Source organism: Lynx rufus, unplaced genomic scaffold (genome assembly GCF_022079265.1).
Source record: "Lynx rufus isolate CCGP_SWC_20201006 ecotype Redwood Valley unplaced genomic scaffold, mLynRuf1.p SCAF_9, whole genome shotgun sequence".
Lineage (NCBI taxonomy): Eukaryota > Metazoa > Chordata > Mammalia > Carnivora > Felidae > Lynx > Lynx rufus.
Window position 1 is genome coordinate 59,709,727 of NW_025814897.1, and position 19,473 is coordinate 59,729,199.

Genomic DNA, 19,473 nt, shown 5'->3' on the forward strand with positions numbered 1-19,473 from the left:
CCCGGTCTGGCTGCACTTGCATTGCACCCGGGCGGAGGGTGGCCGCGACGGGGCGGGCGGACTCGCGGGCGTTCAGAGCCGGCCTCGGGTCCTCGGCGCCAGGCGCTCGAACCCTTATCCCGACCCCCACCCGGCCCGGGACCCGGACCCCAACCCCAACCCGACCCGGCCCGGTCCGGCCCCCGACCCCGACCCCCGGGCCGATGGACTACTCCTACCTCAATTCGTACGACTCGTGCGTGGCGGCCATGGAGGCGTCCGCCTACGGCGATTTCGGCGCCTGCAGCCAGCCCGGCGGCTTCCAGTACAGCCCCCTGCGACCCGCCTTCCCTGCGGCTGGTCCGCCCTGCCCCGCGCTCGGCTCTTCCAACTGCGCGCTTGGCGCTCTACGCGACCACCAGCCCGCGCCCTACTCGGCAGGTGAGCCCAGCCCCGGCCCAACCCTCCCTCCAAATCCTGCGGAAACCCCAGCCCCTGGTCTATGTGGCAGGTGACTGCGACTGTCCCCCACAGCTGCCACCATCCTTGTCCTCCAACACCCCGCGGGAACCCCAGCCTCCCTGTAAGATGGGGTTCCCCTAGACAGAGTTGAGCCCCACCCTCTCATCCTTCCCCTTCCTCTTTCTCACTGCCAGATCCCTATCCTGTGCTCTTTAGGTCAGGGACATAGATCCCTGGTGCAGCCCCAGACCCCTCACTAGGTCCACTTGTCCCCACCTGCAAAGACTTACCACCAAACCTCTCCATCCCCGTATCCTTAGAAGATGCTCCCGGCTCAATCCAATCAGATCCCATCCTTATCCCCACCCCACTTCATGTCTGACCCCCAGCAAGGGCTCCTGCAGCAGCTGAGCTGCCCACATGGAAACCTTCCTAGAGCCCCAGCATCATCAAGCCCCTCCTGCTTGGTTTTGAACCCATCCTGCCTGTGCCCTGACCCTCTTGCACCACTGAATCCCGTTCTGTTGCCGGAAGAAAAGAGTTAAGCCACTTTCGTTCTCCCTGGGGCCTCTCCCAGCTAGAGTCCTGCAGAACCCAGAGGCAGCCCCCACCACTTCCAAGCCTCTTGATTCAAGTCCCCATCTGAACCCTCAACCTCATGGAGCCTCTCAGCCATCTCCATCTCATGGTTAGAGTCCAAGCTGCCCCACCCAATGTCCTTATCTCCTTCCTTCCTGGGAACACCACTGGGACCCAAGTAGAAGATTGGGGCCTGAAGGGTGGGGAGGGATGGTGCGATAGGAACCTAGATTTGGAGTAATGAAAACCAGCAAGATGGAGGCAAACACTGGAACAAGGATGGGGGGATTGGGTAGTCTGGGCCAGATGAGGATGGGGATTAGGGAGATACAGTCAGGAAATGGGGATATGGGCCCCAGAGAGATGGAGTTCTGAGATGGGGAGATGAGGACAGATACAGAGAAGTGTGAGCAAAAATGGGAAGATTGGGGACCATGGGAGAAATGGGGACCCAGGGCTGGGGAGATAGAGATAAGAACTAGGTGATGGGGACAGGAATTATGGGAGATGGGAACCAAGGAAGACTGGCAACAGAGATGAGGAAGATGGGATAGGAATGGGGTGTTAGAGACAAGGATTAGGGGGGAGATAGAGAACTAGGGACATAGGACAAAGATGAAGGATATTAGGGACCCCTAAAGGATATGGACACCTAAACAGGGCTTGGAGACAGGGATGAGGAGACAGTGTCAGCAACACTGGCTGTGGGGCAATGGGGATTGGGATGGGGTAAATGGGAGACAAGGATGGGAAGAGAATGAGGGAGGGGGGTAGGGCTGGCTGTGGGGGAGTTGGGACACAGAGGTGCCTGGGAGGAATGAGAAGGGCAAGAAGAAGGTGAAGGAACCTGGGTGGGGAGAAATACGGACTCTTCTCAATGGCCACAAAGAGAAGAATGGTTCAGAAGGGGAAAGCTGAAGAGAGATGCGGATGGAGAGAGATGAGGAAGAGGAGAGGGGGACCAACATCTGGAGGAAAATGAGGCATGAGAGGGGGCTGAGAAAATGAAGCCTAGGAGAAGAGAAATGGCAGGGTAGAGGGGGCCAAGTCCCTACATGGCAGAAAGTACACAGGCAGGGCTGAAAGTAGACCCAGGCCAGGGAGTCTCAGTCGCCCAGCCAGGTCCAGAACTGGTACTGGGAAGACTCACGATACTGATAAGACGTGACAGCCAAGGTTAAGGTGGACATGGCACAGCCTGAAACCAAACGGGCAGACTGACCAAGGCAGAAACACCCAAGCGGAGGTCGGAGGGGCAAGTGGACTGGAGGGAGGTTAGGGAACAAGGCGGTGGGTGAGGACAGGTCAGCGGTCTTTCCTGAGGATCAGATCCCGGTTCCTTTTCCTCTGCTCTTGGGCCCCATGTCTACCTGCGCCCTGTCCGCCTTCATTCCTGCCAGCTCCACTGAACGGTAGGGAAGACGCTCAATTGGAGACTGAAAGGAGGAAGCCGAGGGGCCAGGGAAGGGGCAGGGACGGCGAGCGATCTCAGGGGCAGGACACAGCCGGCTGAGCTCTGCCCCTCACACCTTCACCCTCTTTGCTCCCCCTTCCTGCACACACCCCTAGTGCCCTACAAGTTCTTCCCGGAGCCGTCGGGCCTGCACGAGAAGCGCAAGCAGCGGCGCATCCGCACCACGTTCACGAGCGCGCAGCTCAAAGAGCTGGAGCGCGTCTTCGCAGAAACTCACTACCCCGACATTTACACGCGCGAGGAGCTGGCGCTCAAGATCGACCTCACGGAGGCTCGCGTGCAGGTGCGTGTTTTGCGTGTGTAAACGGGAGTGTGCGCGTGTCAGGGGGTGGGAAGTCAGTGCCCGACACCTGGGGGCCACGGGACAGAGTGGCAGGCAGGTGCAGCCTGGGGGCGGAGAGCTGGGACCAGGAGCTAGGGCGCGGTCTGGGGGTGGTTGGGAAGGAGAGGATGGGCAGCTGCGGTAGGCGAGGGGGCCAGGACTCGGCAGACCTGAGGCCCTAGGGAGATCTGACGTGTTCAGCCCCCCAGATTTCCCCCTCAGTCTCCCTAGCAGGGACAGGCGTGCGGAATCCTGGAAGGAGGCCGAGTGGGTAGAGCGGGAGCCCGGGGAGGCTTCAATGCCAAGTGAGGCGGATGAATACGGGAAAGCCAGTGAGCGCCTCCACGTCCCCTCCCCAGGTCTGCAGCTGTGAAATCCCCGAGCCGGGAAATCCCGGGCTCTGGGCAGGCACAGGGCCCAGGAGAGCCAGGCCAGGGTAGATTCTGTTGTCTATCTCAGAAATCCAGTACAGAGGTTGAGCTGGTCCGCCCTTACTGGAGACCCTGAAAAAAGGTTTCCCCTGTGCCCCAACCCGTTCTCAACCGCCGTTGGACACCGCAGGTGGAAATTCCTGGAGCTTCGTGTAGGAAGGACTTCGGGGCAGGGCTTTGGGTGATGAGGGGAGCGAAGGCGGAGTCCCCGAGACCAAGAACACTGGGTCCGCGGGTGAGCAGATCCCAAGGGGGAAGACCTGGAAGGAAAGGGCAAGTGGAGGAGAAGAGGTGAACAGAGAGGTGAGGAGGGCAACGGGTCAAGTGGAGGGCCGAGGGGCCAACGCTCAGAAAGCTGGCAATAATCCTGATCCGGTCCCTTCTGGACTGAGGGCTCACCCGCGCCTTGTGGCCTCGGCCTGACCGGCCCCTGTGCCCGCAGGTCTGGTTCCAGAACCGCCGGGCCAAGTTCCGCAAACAGGAGCGTGCCGCCAGCGCCAAGGGTGCGGCGGGCGCGGCGGGCGCCAAAAAGGGCGAGGCGCGCTGCTCGTCCGAGGACGACGACTCCAAGGAGTCCACGTGCAGCCCTACGCCCGACAGCACCGCGTCGCTGCCGCCGCCGCCCGCCCCCGGCCTGGCCAGCCCGCGTCTGAGCCCCAGCCCGCTGCCTGCCGCCCTGGGCTCCGGGCCCGGCCCTGGCCCCGGGCCACAGCCGCTCAAGGGCCCCTTGTGGGCCGGCGTGGCGGGCGGCGGGGGCGGCGGGCCGGGCGCGGGCGCGGCGGAGCTGCTTAAGGCCTGGCAGCCGGCGGAACCCGGGCCGGGGCCCTTCTCGGGGGTTCTGTCCTCCTTCCACCGGAAGCCTGGGCCGGCCCTGAAGACCAATCTCTTCTAGCCGCCGGACTCTGGAGGCTCCGGGCCTGCCCCCCAGAGACGTCCTTGCCCCTCCAGGACCTGACAGAGTCCCTCCCCATTCGGGCGCCCGCCTGAAGTGCCCATCCGTCCCTACCCCTACCATGTCTGACCCGTAGGTGTGCCCTCCCCAGCTTTGGAGAGAGATCAAGTCAGAGACACTCTCCTCCTCACCTACCCTACCCAGCAGAGCGGGGTACTTTTCACTGGGGCCGCCCCCCCTCCCCTCCCCTCCCCACTTCCAGCTTGGTTTTCTTTGGAACTGGGATGAAATAACAGCGCTGGAACGTGAGGGTCCTCAAGTTCAGTAACAGCCTAGCTCTGCAGCTGGCTGGGTCACTTAGCCACCAGCCTGCTGCCCTAGCCCCTGGGCCAACCCACACTGACCCCACCCGTTCTGGTCGTCGTTGGGATAATGAGCCGCCTGAAGGGTCCCACTGCCAATTTGTCCCCTCCCATTCCCAGCCGGTCTGGCGCAGAGGTTAGGCCGGTTCAGAGCAGAGGGGCTGGCTGCCAGGGCATCGGGACAGAGGGGCTACCTCTTTCCTGATTTTTTTTTTTTTTTTTTGGTTGTTGTTGTTCTTTTCCTTTGAAAAACTTGTAATTTATTGAGGTGAGTTTTGCTCAATCCAAATAAAACTTAATTTATTGAAGACATCACGCTGGCAACCCTTCTGAGTACTCAGGATGGGGCTAGGCTGCCTGCAAGAGACGGTCCCCCTTGCAACCAGCGAGGAACCCACTGCTGCCACGCATCCGCACCCCATGGTGGTATAGACCAGGAGACAGAACTAAGCAAACTAGCACTTTATGGCCCAAGATTCTTCTCCCCACCCCCAACCGGCCCCAATAATATTAAAGTGCCTGCCCTCCCTAAACCCACGCAGAAAAGCTTAAATAAACCCCAGCCCGGTCCTTGGGCTATTCCTTCATTTCCGGACGGACACCCCCAGAGTTGGGGTTGGGAGAGGTCCTAGCTGAGAACCCCCCACTGTGGTTCAAGGCCAGATAGAGGGCAGCAGAAACCGCGGTGAAGTGGGGGCCCAGACGTACCCAAATGGACCCTACAGGCACCCCTGGGACTGGGAGTAGGGGTCCAGAAAGGGAGGTCAGCACCAGAATAACCAAAGTCCTTGGTAATTACGGCAACTGACTCTGCTGTAAAAGGTGAAGGGCAGGATGTCCTAATTAGGGCATTCCAACATGATTGGGCAGTGGGGAACGCAGATCCCCAATAAATAGGCAGAGAGGTACTGCCCCACCCCTCATAATTTTCAACTTTGGGGCTAAGGCTGGGCCTTAATAGGGGCGGGGAGGGGCGCTGAGTTCGCAGATTCGCAGTGCCACCGCTATCACTTGCTGAGCTGCAGGGTGTCCAGAAGGAGGCGCTTGTGAGCCGGGTCCTGCACCCCGGCCTCCTCCAGGTCCTCCTCGGTGATGTCGCTGTAGGGGTAAGATAGGCTGGGAGATCCGCGAAGTGGTCTTGAGGGCCCGTAGCTCCGCCCCAGGGGTCAGACCCACCCATCCGCCTCCAGCCCCGCCCCCACCTGAGAAACTCCAGGTCGTCCCAGCCATTGTGCACCAGGCCCTCCTCATAGCGCTCCAAACCGATGGCCCGCAGCCAGGCGCCCATGCCCGCCTCGCCCAGCCCGCTGGCCCGCCCGCCCTGCGGGCACGGAGCCTGAGGGAATAGGGCACGTCAGGGGGAGCACTGAGGGTACCCACACAGAGAAGCACCTGCAGACAGCCACTTTCTACCACGTGCTCTCGGGAAGGAGGCAAGAACTAGGGCTGATTCAAGTATTCCCCTCCCCTCCCCCAAACTCTCCAGTGCCCAGCTCAGGGCAGAGGGGACACTACTGAGTGCTGAATGGTGAAGAAGATACCACCTCAGGTACACACAGACAGCCACCCCTCGTCCACACACCTCCTCTGCCAGGTCCTCCTGGATGCTCTCTCTGATGCGAGGTGGAGGGAAGCTGAGAGGCCGACCATAGTCTGAGGGAAGTCCTCGGGGTGGCTGCAGCTCCAGGGGGCCTGGCAGAAGCACTGAGCGGCCAGGCCCAGCAGGAGCATAGTCCACCTCACTCAGCGTCTTGGCCATCTGCAGCACTGAGCAGGAACGATCGTCCCCACTGGCTACCTCCCCCAGGAAAGTGCTGGTAGGTGAGGGGCCTGGGGGTAGTGGGGGTCTTGGATGGGCCTTGGGAGGTGGTGGGCCACGGGCCTCACCCCCACTGCGGCCCCTGACCACTGGCCCTGTCAAAGGGTCCAGGCTGGGGGGCAGGAAGATGGCCGAGTCTGGCAGTGGTGGTGGTGGAAAGTCTGGAGGGGGCAGTGTGCCCCCAGACTCCTCATCTGATGAGCTCCCCTCTCCCACACGGGGGGGCCGGTGGCGCCCAAGCTGTGGAGCAGGCACTGTGATGGCCACTTTGTTCTTGGTGGCAGGTGGGACAGGGGTCCTGGCAGGCGAGGGTGGCTCCGGAGGCAGCAGCTGGTGTGGGACCCCTTCAAGGACGTAGTAGGCAGGGTTATTGAAGCTGTTCTTGGGTGGGGGGGCCGCCACCCCTTCCGGCTCTGGAGCCCCCTCTGCCTTCAACCTGCATGTGGGAGCAGGATAATTAAGTCAGGACCCAGAGACCAAAGTGAAGGCAATGGGTGCAGTGGAAGGAGAACTGGACTGGGAGTCAGGAGATAAGGGTCCCTGGTCCTAGAATTGCATGAGACCTTGAGCACATTGCTTTCCCTCTCTGGCCCTCTGGTCTTCATCTCTAAAATTGAGTAGACATGGCAGTTGAACAGATAATCCCTAAACTTCCTAGCCTTACTTGCTAAAATTCTCAGAGCGTAAATCAGTGAAAACAGGTGCCAGAAGTCAGGGCAATGAAGGCCTTTAACGGGAATGATCAGCCAGAGTTTGAAAGCCTCTGGAGGCATCTGAGGCCAATCTACTGAGGAATCTTACCCAGGGATTCAGGTTAGTTTTACTCAAGCCTGAGGATAAAACCAAGGCGACTGATAACAGGTGAAGATGAGTGAAAAAGCACCAAAACGTACCTAACAGCTTTTATTGAAGTTCAGTCGACAGTTGGATATAATTAGAAAGTAAGCCTCACTTTCCAAGAGTATGAGCCACAGAATACTAGTTCCCCAGGGTATTAATAGTTACTGTGTGGAAAAGAAGTTTCCTAGCACATTAAGTTTGGGAAACTATATTCAACAGAGTTGAAAAACAGTTTCCTTCCTGTCCACATGCTCAGAGCTTTTGCGAACACTAGTGTGCACTGGACTATCTAAGAAAAGAATCTAGCAAGAACCGTTTCCCAAACCCATTTCCAATAGGGCACCTTGTAGGACTGTGGTCCCATAGTATGCACCGAGGGAAATCCCAGACTGAAGCCAAACAGAAAGCTCAAGCTAAATCTGTTTACATGGAAGGAACTATTGCAAAAACCACTTCTAATTCTATTTTTTAAGGCAGAATGGGGAGGAAAGGCTCATTGTGCTCCTTTGGATTCAGAGAGCCACGCCAAAGAGGGGACTGGCTGGCCAGAGTGGCCACAGGTGTAGAGCCCCGGCACTCCCAGCCATGGGGCATCAGAACACTCAAGCAGCAAATGATCCCCAGGCTGGCCGTGAGAACCAAACATAGCAATAGTTAAAGTGGGGGGATAACAGGTTCCTTCTCTCACCTGGAGGTCAAGGGCTCCTCCCGGGGAGCGGCTCGAGGTGGGGCTGGGGGCCTCCCAGTTGGTGGTGGTTTCTCTGGTTCTTCAAATAACCTGGACAGTGGGCAGGAGGCCTCTGCGGGGGCTGGCTTGCGGTTCCCTGACCTGCCAGGGGTGTATAGGGAGGAGATGCGGTAGAGGGTACCCAAAGCCCCCGGGTACCCCTTCACGGGACACCCAGCACAACCCCAGCTCACCTGGGATCCTGACTGCCTCGAGACACAGAGGGGGCTTTGCTCTTTGCTCCTGCCTCGTCCTTATCAATGCTGATCCACTCTGGGGGAGGAAGAGAAAAGAGACTCAGAGAGGACCTGGGGTCCTGGACCCTAGATACCCACTGGGCCTACCAGCCTCTTTCCAGCTACTCCTCAGGGCAGGCCCACTCCCAACCATGGCTGCAGAACTTCCAAATATTCCAGGGATTCTAACATGCTCTCCCCACACCCCCGGTTCTCCTTTCCTACACCTGCCCACACCACCCCATCTCATGCCCCATATCCCTCCCAGTGGAGCCCCCACCGTAGAGTCGCTCACGGGTGCCCAGGCGCTCTGTGGGCACCCGCACCTTCATGGAGCCACGGATGTTGCCTGTCTCCTCGCCACGGTGGGACAGGAAGGTCAGGAACTGCTGTGCTGTGCTGCCAATCATGGACTTGAGTGCAACCACACACTCCCCTGAAGGGCAGATGGGGTAGACCAGCAGATTGCCAAACCTTTCTAGGTCTCTGTTTGGCTTTCTGTGCCCCTTGGCACCCCTCACCCCTCACCCCTCACCATAGGATTCATAGCCATCCATGGATTTGACCGTGAGCAGGAGGTGCTGGTCCTGCAGGTACTCGATGTCAGCCAGAATTGGCTTGAGCTAAGGAGCAGAGAGACCCAGTGAGGAACAAAGCCCCAACCATCCCCTCCTACCCGACACCACTCATCCCTACCCTTAGGCTCGTCCATGCTCACTCCCACTCATCTACTAGGGAAAAATCCCAAATCCTTAAGACAGAGGACACAGCCCCATATGGGCCCTTCATAACATTTAACAGCATCGTAATTAATTTTCTGCATCCTCAATGGCTAACACAGGACCTGACATTTAGCAAAAACTCGAAAAGTTTTTGTGAACAAATAAATGAACCTATAACTTGGTCCCACACCCCTCAAATAAAGCAAATGCCCTCATCCTCATTCATGCCCAGCCCCCACCACACACATGCACATACACACGCATGCACGCACACACATGTGCACGCACACCCATGTGCACGCACATACATGGACATGCTCCACTGCACCTCTCCCTGTGCCCTCACCTACAAGCCCAGGCCCTGACAAAAGCCTCACCGTGGGCAGCTGGCGTGAAGACCACTGCACCTTGAGGAAGTTGATGTTGTCACTGCTCTGGGCATCATTCTCAAAGCTCTTCTTGTACTCTGGGGTGAGGGTGGGGAATACCCGACTGAGTGCCACCTCCTGGCTTCCCTTCCCCCTATCTAAGGGGGCTGACTGTCTGGGCACCTCTGGCTCCCCATCCCTCTCAGGCCACACCCAGCCCGGGGCCCCCCTCTGACCCTCCAGGCAGGTGGAATAGAATTCAATGAAGAACTTGGTGCGGCTGGCTGTCTTCACAATGGCCTCAATGCTCTCAAACTCAATGTAGGCCTGGTCTGAAGTCTTTGAGAGACCTGAGGGGTAAAGGGAAGAAGGCAGTCAGGAGGACTGAGAGGGTGACAGGAGGAACAGGACAGAGACTGAGCCCTGGAAAGAAATCAGGGATCATGGCAGAGCAGTAAGGGAGGCCCCAGGAAGGAAGGCCAGGAGGGGCCTCCCCAATCCCCAGCAACCAATGGGGAAAGCCCAAAGCCCAGACCACGGACCAGGGCAAACAGACAACCCAAGGATGGGAGACCATCTAAGAAAGGGCTGGAGGATGAGAATGGCTGCAGGGATGGCCTGCCAACAATCCCCCACACAACCAGGCACACTCAGCGGTACACATGTGGTTCCAGGCAAATCCAGATACACATGCACGTTTACACTCACACACATACACACACTCATGGACATGTACTTCTCATGATGCCCCAGGCACAGACACCCTCACACAGCACATGTTCAGAAACATTACCGCATGTTCGTGTATACACCCAAACACACACACAGATATATTCAAACCTATGCACATCCCCAGGCCACCACTGGTGCCTATCCACCCACAAGCACATCCAGAATAGTCACCTTTCTTAGAGATGAACTGAGAGGTAACTCCAACCTCAAATGTCCCAAACACAGGGGAGTGGTCGCTGGTGACGATGTCATCAGTGCAACCTGGGATAGGAATAGGAGCTCAGGGGCAAGCTCTTTATTCTCCGTTCCCACTTCCCAAAGCTAGGGCAGTGTCAGGATAGTGACCACCCAGGACTGCCCATCACCCTGTCCAGGAAACTCTGACCATAGGAATTGCAGATGATGTGGGTCTCAGGGTAGGATTTCCAGAGAATCCGGTCACACCATGAAGGCACATTGGTCCGGACCTGGGACAGGAGATGGCAGCATGGTCAGGTTCAATAGCTGGGTTTGCTCAGCATGAGCCCCACCCAGAGCTGCAGAGCTGATGAGGCCCTATACTCCCACCACACCAGGCCCCCATGCCTACCTCCCTTCTTGGGTCCTTGTAACACTCAGGATCACCCCTAAGGCCTCAGAGGAACCACAGAAGCTGGAATAGTAACTGCCCAGACCCTTGACCAGACATGTACCCTTGATTCACTGCAGGCCAGGGGAGTCTCCCAAGCACTCCGCCCCCAAACCTGCCTCGTTCCCTTCACTCACCCCAGTTGGCTTCTGCTTGTGCCAGGCATATGTGTCCCGGGAACCCCGCTCATAGCGGTAGGTGGGTGGGAAGGAGATCTCCTCCTCACCTAGGAAAGGCAGGGAACAAGTATGGATCAGGGTCCTGAAGACCCAGAAGTATCGTAAAGGCCCCATCCCTTAGAGACCTCCTGACAGGCCCACACTCACTGAATCGAAGAAAGACCTTGTGTTTCTCACGCTCCAAGTTGAGCTGGTCCACTCTGAGCAGGGGCTCAAACTCCTTCCTGCTGATGTAGTTCAGGATCTCCTGTGGTGAGGACACAAAGACTGAAAACTCCCTCTTGAGCCACAGCCAGAGTCAGAGGTAGGATCCCAACTGGCCCCCCAGCCCAGCTCCCCTAGCAGTCACCACTGGCCCTGTTTGTACCTGGATATCCATGTCCAGGCGGTAGTTGAGGTCCCCAAACCAGAAGAGGTGAGTGAAACGCAGAGAGATGTCAAAGGCACTGAGCTGTCGGTCACCTAGTGAGAGCAGCCGCAGGATGTCCAGGTAGTTCTGGTTCCGCCTATGGTGGGGGTGGGGGGAGGCCTCCAGGGTCACGAGCCAGGGACTGGCAGAAAGGTAAGTCTCTGGGGTCAGGTACGGGGTAGGGCTCAGGGTGCCTGGGGACAGAGGATATAGCTGGGAACAAGATCAAGGTCAGGAACAGACAGCAGTCTCGGGTTTGGACAAGGGAGAAGGGGCTCTCTGGGGACAGGGAGGTAGATGGGTCATGGACTGGGATATGGGAAAGGGAATAGGTCTCAGGTGAATAGGGAATGAGGGTAAAGACTTGGGGAGGTGCCCCCCTCACCGGGCAGTTTTCTCATTTCCCGAGGTAAGGTGGCAATTCACAAAGCCAAATGAGGTGCCATTAAACATGAAGGAGACACCCACAGCCCCCTTGTTTCCTGTCAGGGCAAGCAAGAAAAGAAGGCCTGTGTCACATCTAGAGGGCTCCCAAGTCTCCCCTCTGCCCCTCAAAGCAGCAGTGGGAAGGTTCTCCCAACTCCCCCCCGCAGAGGCTTATGAGGCAGGCAGGCCCCTGAACACATCCCCTCCTTCCCTGGAGGTGCCACACAGATCACACGCGGTCCATCTGGATGGCTCGAGTTTCTCTGCATGTGTGAACAAGGCCCCTGGAGATCACAGGGGATCCCAAAGGTGACGCTGAAAGGACTTGCAGATTCTGAGCAGAATCTATGCTGAGGGACCACTGGACCACAAACCAAGAGACCTGGGCACTCTGCCAGCTCCTCCACGTACTAGTCGTGTGACCTTGGACAGGTCACTCAGCGACTCTGGGCCTGAGTGTTTTTTGGGTCTTTTTGAGTTTTATCATCTATGAAATAGAGGGATAAATACCTCTATTATCCTGGCCCTGCCTTCCTAGTGGTGCTGGAAGAGATTTAGAATATGAATATGCTTTACAAAGGGCTCTCTATAGGGGTGCCGGGTGGCTCAGTGGGTTGAGCCTCTGACTCTTGATTTCAGCTCAGGTCATGATCTCACACTTCATGAGTTTGAGCCCCACATCAGGCTCCATGCTGACAGCACAGAGCCTGCTTGGGGTTCTCTCTCTGCCCTGCCCCCTTCCCTCCTGCTGTCTCTCTCAAAATAAACACACTTTAAAAAAAATGGGGGGAGGGCTCTCTATATAAGAAAGCTGGGAGCAACCAAAAGGAGGAGACTGTGAGCTGGAGAGGAAGCAGGAGGCATGGACAGAGGGACCCTGCCCACCCTGCTCACCCAGGGTGTTGGCGATGCCAGTCTTCACGCTGGATGTACTGACGTGGCTGATTCGGTTCTCATGCTCTGGCTTGACCAGCACAGCCACCTTGATGTTCCACAGTGACTGCATGGCAATCTGGGTAGAGGGTTTGGGGTCACTCCGGCCCTGGACCGGGGCCACTGTCCGCATTCCCCTCCCACCCCCACCTACACTACAGACTGTTCCGTCAGTCATAGGATAGGAAGGTCTCCACTACCCCTTTTTCCTGAGGTGCCAGAGAGAAACAGCACGTTCCCATAGCATGAAGGACTCGGGTTAGACCTCCTAAAGGATATGCCCAGGGACCAAGGGAAAAAGCCAGTCAAGTTGTACTCCCCAGGGTCACCCATGAGGTGAAGCAGGATAGTTTGGGGTGGTGTGTGAGGAGGGGGACTGGACAAGATGACCCCCTCACCGGGCGGTAATCCAGATCTGTGAGCTCCTTGAGGCCCCCGCGTAGTAGGTCCAGCCACTCGCGGTCGCCCACTGAGTTCTCCTGGGTCCCAAAGACATAGATGTCATGGGGTATGGTCACTGTGACTTCATCTAGGGTTTTCCCTAGACCCTTCGATGTGAACCAAGATGTCACGTTTTTCGGAGGTGGTACACTTCCTGGAGGCGAAGGGGATGGGGGTGGTCAGGCCCTTGACCTGGGGCTATTCCTCTCTCCCATCCCAGCCCCAACCTGGGCCTGACCCATATTCCAGGTGCCTATGAAGACAGAGATCATGTCGGGCTCATCTTGCTTCGAGTGCTTGTTCTTCATGAGCTGCAGCAGCTGGCAGAAGGCCTCCCGCTTCTGGGGGGACAGCAACTAGTTAGGGGAGGTCCCTGGTAGGTGGTAGGTCCCATGAGGTCATGCCTGTGAGTCCACTGCATATCCACTACTCAAGCAGACAACAGGTGCTCAATAAACGCTCACTGAATGACCATTTGACTCTGCCCTCAGGCCACCCATTTTCAGTACACATACTCTCTACCCTGTCAGACCCACTCCTGCCAAGAGGGATGACCGGCCTACATCACGTGTTCCCTCTCTTCCCATCCCACAGGGGACCCCTGCAGCCCCCAGGGCCTAGCCCAATATGCCACTCACCCGGGCACTGACAAAGATGAAGTCCTTGCGCTGCGTCCGATCCTTCTCCTTCTCAAACACAACTCCCAGCTTGTTCTGGACACGCTGGGACTTAATCAGCTGGCGGACTAGGGGATGGAGGATGGTTACACTGGCCTGTGCACCAAGGCCTGGAGGCCACCCTGCCCACCACCCCAGGTTGTGCCCTGGCTCACTGCGGTCGTGTGTGAAGGTCGTCCAGTCCTCCTGTGAGTCCCGCTGTCTCCGCAGCAGCACCAGCCGCCCACCCTCCACATCCACGCTCAGCGTGAACTTCTGTGACTTCCCAATCTTGGTCAGGTCACCCAGGGTCACATCCAGCTTCACCTGCAGGTCAGGAGGTGTGTAGGCTGCTGAAAAGACCTCGGGGCAGGTGACACCCCCTTCATCTCCAGCTGCTCTTTGGCCCATGAGGCCCCACCTGTCACCCCTCCGTGTACCTCAAAGGCCTGCACGGGGATGGTCTTGGCCTTACGTATGGATGGCTGCAGCGGCGCCGGCGGGGCTGTGGAGCTCATGTCCTGCAGGGCCTTCAGGGCCTAGAGTGGGAAAGGGCAGGGAAGGGCGGGCAAGGTCAGGGGACATGCTGAAAGCTGGGGCCAGGGGGGACACAGTTGATGTGGGGTCAATGCTAAACTGTAGATTCAGGGTTGAGATCAGTTAGGCCAACGCAAATACTCAGAGACTGCTAGGTCAGGTCAGAGGTCAGGGTTAAGGCTACCTTTTTCTGGATGCCTGACAGAAAATCCTTTAACACGGACAGCTTCAGCACCAGGCTCTCTAGTTCCTGCTCCCCAGTCTGTGGTGGATTCTGCACAGAGAAAGAATAAGGTTTGTAACATGCGGCCACTGCGCAGGAGGTCCCCCACCCAACCCGGAACATGAACCCCTTCCCCACAGGTCTCCTCACAATCCCACCTGCTGCTGCAAAAGGCGGGTCACCATGGGAGAGCTCTGCTGGTCAAACACCTTGGACAGGATCTCCAGGCCCGACAGGACCTTGTCCACCTCACTAGGGGAGACAGTAGGTCAGAACTCCCTACCCCGACCCAAGTATGGGGAAGGGGGGCTGAGTGTGCAGCTTCAGCCTCTACGATGAGGATACGAGGGTTCAGGTGAGGACAAGTCAGGAGGCAACAGCTGGCTCCCTGTTCAGGGCCAGAGATCAGAGGTCAGAGCATTTGTGCAGCAAGGGGGCAGGCGAGGACAGGTCAGAGGAGAGGCTGCATGCATGGTGTTGGGTGCCCCAGGTACCTGTGCAGCCTCCGGCAGGAGGTGGCCAGGGTGCGGGTAAGATGGGGCAGGTTGCTGGCTCCACCTCGCACAGCCTCCAGGTCCAGTCCGTAGCTACCCTTCAGGTACTCGTGCGAGACAGTACTCAGCCCGTTGGGAGCACTTCAGGGAGGGGTTAAAAAGTCAGTGAAGAATCTGCTGACCCTGTCCCAGCACCGCCACCCTATCCCTAGAGGAGATAGTAGTGGTAGCAATTGGAGCACCATGGATCAGGGAGTCTACCTCTGGGGCTGAGATGGGATGAAGGTCCCTGGGGGAGGAGTGGGGGCTGGGAAGGTCTCTCTACCTTTGATGAGGACAAGTTCTCAGAGGAGAAAGGGAATTCCTGTTCGGCGTAGGGGGTTGCGGTCTTACCTCTCAGCAGCTGGAGTTGTGGGAGTCTCAGGGGCTGCTGGGGGGCTGCCAGGCCCCATGGGGGCAGAAATACTGGTGGAGCCAGAGCGCGGGGGCAGCGGGGGCTTCTCATCCTCCCCATCTGTGGACAGGAGTCAGTGGGGCAGCTGTTTGGGCCTCCCCATTCTCATTGAAGTATGGGGGGATGCTGTGGCTATCAGAGATTTCCATGGAGGTGGGGTAAAGGGCTCTGGCATCATGGTTAGGGGCAGGGGGCTTTAGGGCAGGCAGGTTGAGAAGATGCGATGGGAAGAAGCAGGTGGTGTCTGGGGAAGGGACAGAGAAGACATATGCACATGGCACAGCAGGCAGCACCTGAGGCATCACGGTCGTCCGGTGGGTCTGGCTCTCGCTCCCGCTCCACAGGGAGCAGCAGGGCGCACACAAGGCCCTGGTTGGGCTGGGCATACAGGCCGATGAGCTCACCCAGGGTCTGGAAGCGGCGCACGGGCACGCCCTGCGAGGTCTGCGAGCAAGCAAGGGTGGGAGAAAAATCAGCCAGTCACAGGCTGGAATCAAGGTCAGGGGTCGGGGTCCAAGCTCCTACCTGCACGGCCAGGAAGTCTTCCCCATCAGGTAGAATTCTGTATGTATGCACATGCTTCTGATACCTGATGACAAAGCAGGGGTCAGAATCTGTCGCCCCCAAGCTGGGGTCTAAGCCCCAAGGTACCCTCTCCTCCTGCCACCAGGCTCAGCCCCCAGCCCACTCAGGTTAGTTTTCCTAAAATCCTTTACTCAGTCCACACAGGGTTAATGATGAGGCCAGTCTACTTCTAGCCTGCTAGTGTTGCCAATAAGAGCAGGAACGACCAGCAGCATACCCCCCGCCCACCCCAGCCAGACCTACATAGGCTCCACACCCACCACAGGGCCTGGGAAGCAACAGGCAGCTCTTTTGTGGCCTCCACAGCTGTCTAAACAGCCCCTCGGGCTGTGGTACCAGCTCTGGCCCCCCGCCAGAGTAAGAGTCCTCAGAAGCTTGGTAACCTCTGTTTGCATGCATAGGCAATGTGCTAACACACGTGTGTCCCTGCTGTCTGTGTTTACGTTGGTGTCTGTCTCTACTGGAGCTGGCTGTGTCAGGGGCCATTTTTGCTAGGGAGTATGCGGGTATCCCAGCTTCTGTCCCCCTTCCCCAGATACCAGGAAATTGGGATGACCCAAGGGGTCCCCTGTGGCAGACCCAGGCTTGTAAGAGCCCCAAACTGAGGAGGGGCAAGAGGGGTACTGACAGGTGGCAGCAACAGCTGAGCAGGTGACAGCTGAGCCAGGCCTGGGCAGCACAGGCCACACTCAATGGGGGCAAAGACTCTCTCTTGCAGCCATACCTCAGGTAGGCTTGCTCAACGGTGCCAGCCGGGTCCATGTGTGTGCTGGGCAGGAGGAGGGCACTGGCACCAGAGGACCGAATGCCTGTTTGAGGAGACCCTACACCTTGGCCACAGTCCATCCCCCACCTCAAGTAAGCCCCCTTTGGGCACTCTCCTGGATGCTGACGGGGCAACATTCTGTGCGGGTGTCTTTGTGCACTGGTTTGTGGACTGTGGGTCTGTATTTATAACATTAGCATCCCATGAACTGAGCCCTGTCTGCATGACAGGCTGGGTACTCAACACCCCACAGATGTGATCTCATTTAATCCTCACATTTTGGTACAGATATGAGCACCAACCCCATTCTCCAGAAGAGGAAATAGGCTCAAAGAGGAAAAGTGATTTGCCTCGCTTTTAAGTAAAAGGCAGAGCTGGGACTTAAAGCCAGGGCAGAGCCCAGTGCCTTGTATCCTGACCTGCCGGTCAGATTGCCTGTGCCTGTTGGAGCAGGGGTGTGTCCGGAAATGTTACCCACCTACAGGTAAGCAAGTATGTTTCTCATCACCTACCCCCAGGCTTCTATCCCATTTCTGACCCCTCCCCCCATCCCCGGGCTGTAGAGATGCAAGGAGGAGCCAGAGTCAGCTGGCAAAGCCAAAGCCCCTGACACAGACAGACCCTCACTCCACCCATCTCCTCCCCTGGCAGTAGAGTCTGGGCTCTCCCCTCCTGGGACAATAATGTTCCTCCCCTAGACACAGGCCCAGCTGTCCCCCTCCCACTCAACAGCTGACCCAGCACCTGCCTCCCTCCCCTCTCTAATTAGGGGATATGCCTCAGAGGGGGCTGGGAGGCAGGACTCCATGATATTTATCTGCGGAAGCTGTCCCTTGTTAGTCTCTCCTACTGGACGTCAGACTTGGTGCATAAGCTGAGATTTAGGGGACCCCTTCCTCTTCGTCTTCCGGTCCACTGCCCAGGCCGGGGTTTCTCAACGCCAACACTACTAAAATTTTGGACTGCATAGTTCTTTGTTGTGAGGGACTATCCTGTGCATTTTAGGATGTGTGGTGGCATCACTGGCTTTTACCCACTAGATGCCAGTAGCACTATATCCCACTTGTGACGACCAAAAATGTCTCCAAACATCGCCAAGTGTCCCTGAGGGGTAAAATCATCCCCAACAGAGAACCACTGGCCTATGCCCATGTACCCCCAAAGAAGTGAGGAGAACACAGGGGTAAGGGACAGAACGACAGGGGTTTGGGAGGGTTCACGAGGCTGAGGAATATTACCAGATCCTAACAAGGCCCACAGGAGCCCACCTAGTATCAGACCACAGGGCGCAGGAGACAGCTCAGGGAGAAGGCTCCAAACATACCAAACGCACCCAGCACCACTGCCACATACAGCTGATGGGTACAGGCACAGGATGAGATCCGTTCGGGGAGCTGCCAAGTCTGGCTCCACATTCAGCACCCATAGCTCAGGGCTAGGGCAGCCAGGATGCCCAGGACTGGGGCCCAGAGCCAGGGCACATGAACGCGCCCATTGATTCATGAAATAATGACACGGCCCCATATAGCCTCACATCCCCTTTTCTCAACACCACTCTGCTCCACCAGCCCCAGACATCTACCGCCAGGCAGGTCCCAATTTCAGTCCTGGCAGCACAGGAAGCTGCTGGGCATCCTCACATATCCATCAGTCTCTCTGGCCCCAACTCCCTCTATGCCTACAGCTCTTAACACCCAATCCCTGTATAAACAGAACTGCATATAACACCGGAACACACATCCACACATCCTCACTCCCTCCCGCCCCTCCTGCCTGGAGGGTGCCTGAGGGGGTCTGCCAGAGACTCCCTGCATTTTTCCCTATTACAGCCACCCTGTTTAACAGGACCCCACATACTCTGCCCTCCCTGCCCCAGAAAGTGTCCCCAGACACAGCAGGAAGGAAGTGCCCCCTGCATCCTTCCTCAGTCCCGGCTTAAAGCCAAAGCTCCCACTGTGGAGGGCGCAGACGTCCCACTGTCCCAGGCCCTCCGCGCACAGGCAAGGAACCTGGGCCGTGCCCCCGCCCGCCAGGAGCCCCAGCCCACTCACAGGACACAGAGCGCGAAAGCTCCCGCCACGCTCTCGCTGTCTCGGACCAGGAAGCTGCCATCGCGGCCTGCCCGGGCCAGCAGCTCCTCGGCGGCAGCTCGGCTCAGGTCGCGGTGGTACCAGGCGGGGGCCGGGCTGCCCAGCGCGCCCCCGGGCCCCGCACCCCCCGGGCCCGGCGCCCCGCAAGCCGAAGCCATGGCGCGTGGAGGGCTCAGCGCCTCCCGCGCCCACCGCCCCGCGCCATCCGCCCCGGGACGCTCGGGGCTGAGGCTGGGGGCGGGCCCGGGCCCGGGCCCTGAGGATCCGCGGACCGGACCGGGCTGGATGTCTGGGGCTCCGCGCTCTGCCGCGCAGGCCGCCTTGTTCGCCGCGCCGCCGCCGCCGCCGCCGCCTGCAGCGCCGGCCTCAACTTGAAGAGAAAGAAAAGTTTGTTCAGAGGCGGCGGGGGAGGGGCAGGAGCGCAGCGCTGAGCCGGCGGCCGGCCCCCTCCCCCTCCGCTCGGCCCACGGCCCGGCCCGCCCCTACCCCCACCATCTTCCCCGCGGGGATGATGGCCCCCACATTCCCGCAGGATCCCCCAAACCCACAATGATCCTGCCCTGCCATCACCACCCCTTAGAGATCCAGCCCCCAACCCTCCCCCCAACGAAGGTCAAGTTCCCCCACCCTGCTTCTGGACACTTTGGATCCCGGCCCCCTCTCCGGAAAATAAGCCGTCTCTAGTAATCGCAATGATATGACCCCCA

The 19,473-nt window shown here is 58.3% G+C and overlaps 2 protein-coding genes across 3 annotated transcripts; one reads left to right on the plus strand and one right to left on the minus strand.

Annotated features, from left to right (window-relative positions):
• Nucleotides 1-203: 203 nt before the first annotated feature.
• PHOX2A (paired like homeobox 2A) lies at nucleotides 204-4,139 on the plus strand. The gene is made up of 3 exons (XM_047070677.1): nucleotides 204-420; nucleotides 2,590-2,777; nucleotides 3,690-4,139. Exons 1-3 carry the CDS (start codon nucleotides 204-206, stop codon nucleotides 4,137-4,139), a joined length of 855 nt encoding a protein of 284 aa, XP_046926633.1.
• A 645-nt stretch (nucleotides 4,140-4,784) lies between these two features.
• INPPL1 (inositol polyphosphate phosphatase like 1) lies at nucleotides 4,785-19,136 on the minus strand. 2 transcript variants are annotated; one of them, XM_047070674.1, is made up of 28 exons: nucleotides 18,728-19,136; nucleotides 15,851-15,914; nucleotides 15,619-15,769; nucleotides 15,265-15,385; nucleotides 14,872-15,012; nucleotides 14,536-14,629; nucleotides 14,339-14,428; nucleotides 14,058-14,156; nucleotides 13,794-13,944; nucleotides 13,600-13,706; nucleotides 13,200-13,302; nucleotides 12,919-13,115; nucleotides 12,482-12,599; nucleotides 11,547-11,643; nucleotides 11,120-11,258; nucleotides 10,900-10,999; nucleotides 10,711-10,799; nucleotides 10,331-10,412; nucleotides 10,117-10,206; nucleotides 9,450-9,563; nucleotides 9,223-9,311; nucleotides 8,659-8,746; nucleotides 8,404-8,559; nucleotides 8,082-8,160; nucleotides 7,849-7,989; nucleotides 6,084-6,756; nucleotides 5,704-5,837; nucleotides 4,785-5,599 (listed from the first exon to the last, which is right to left on the minus strand). In XM_047070674.1, the coding sequence occupies exons 1-28, from the start codon at nucleotides 18,922-18,924 to the stop codon at nucleotides 5,509-5,511; spliced, it is 3,795 nt and encodes a 1,264-aa protein (XP_046926630.1). In that variant the 5' UTR covers nucleotides 18,925-19,136; the 3' UTR covers nucleotides 4,785-5,508. The 2 variants fall into 2 exon arrangements, with proteins under 2 accessions (XP_046926630.1, XP_046926631.1); XM_047070675.1 differs by lacking the exon at nucleotides 5,704-5,837.
• Nucleotides 19,137-19,473: the final 337 nt, after the last annotated feature.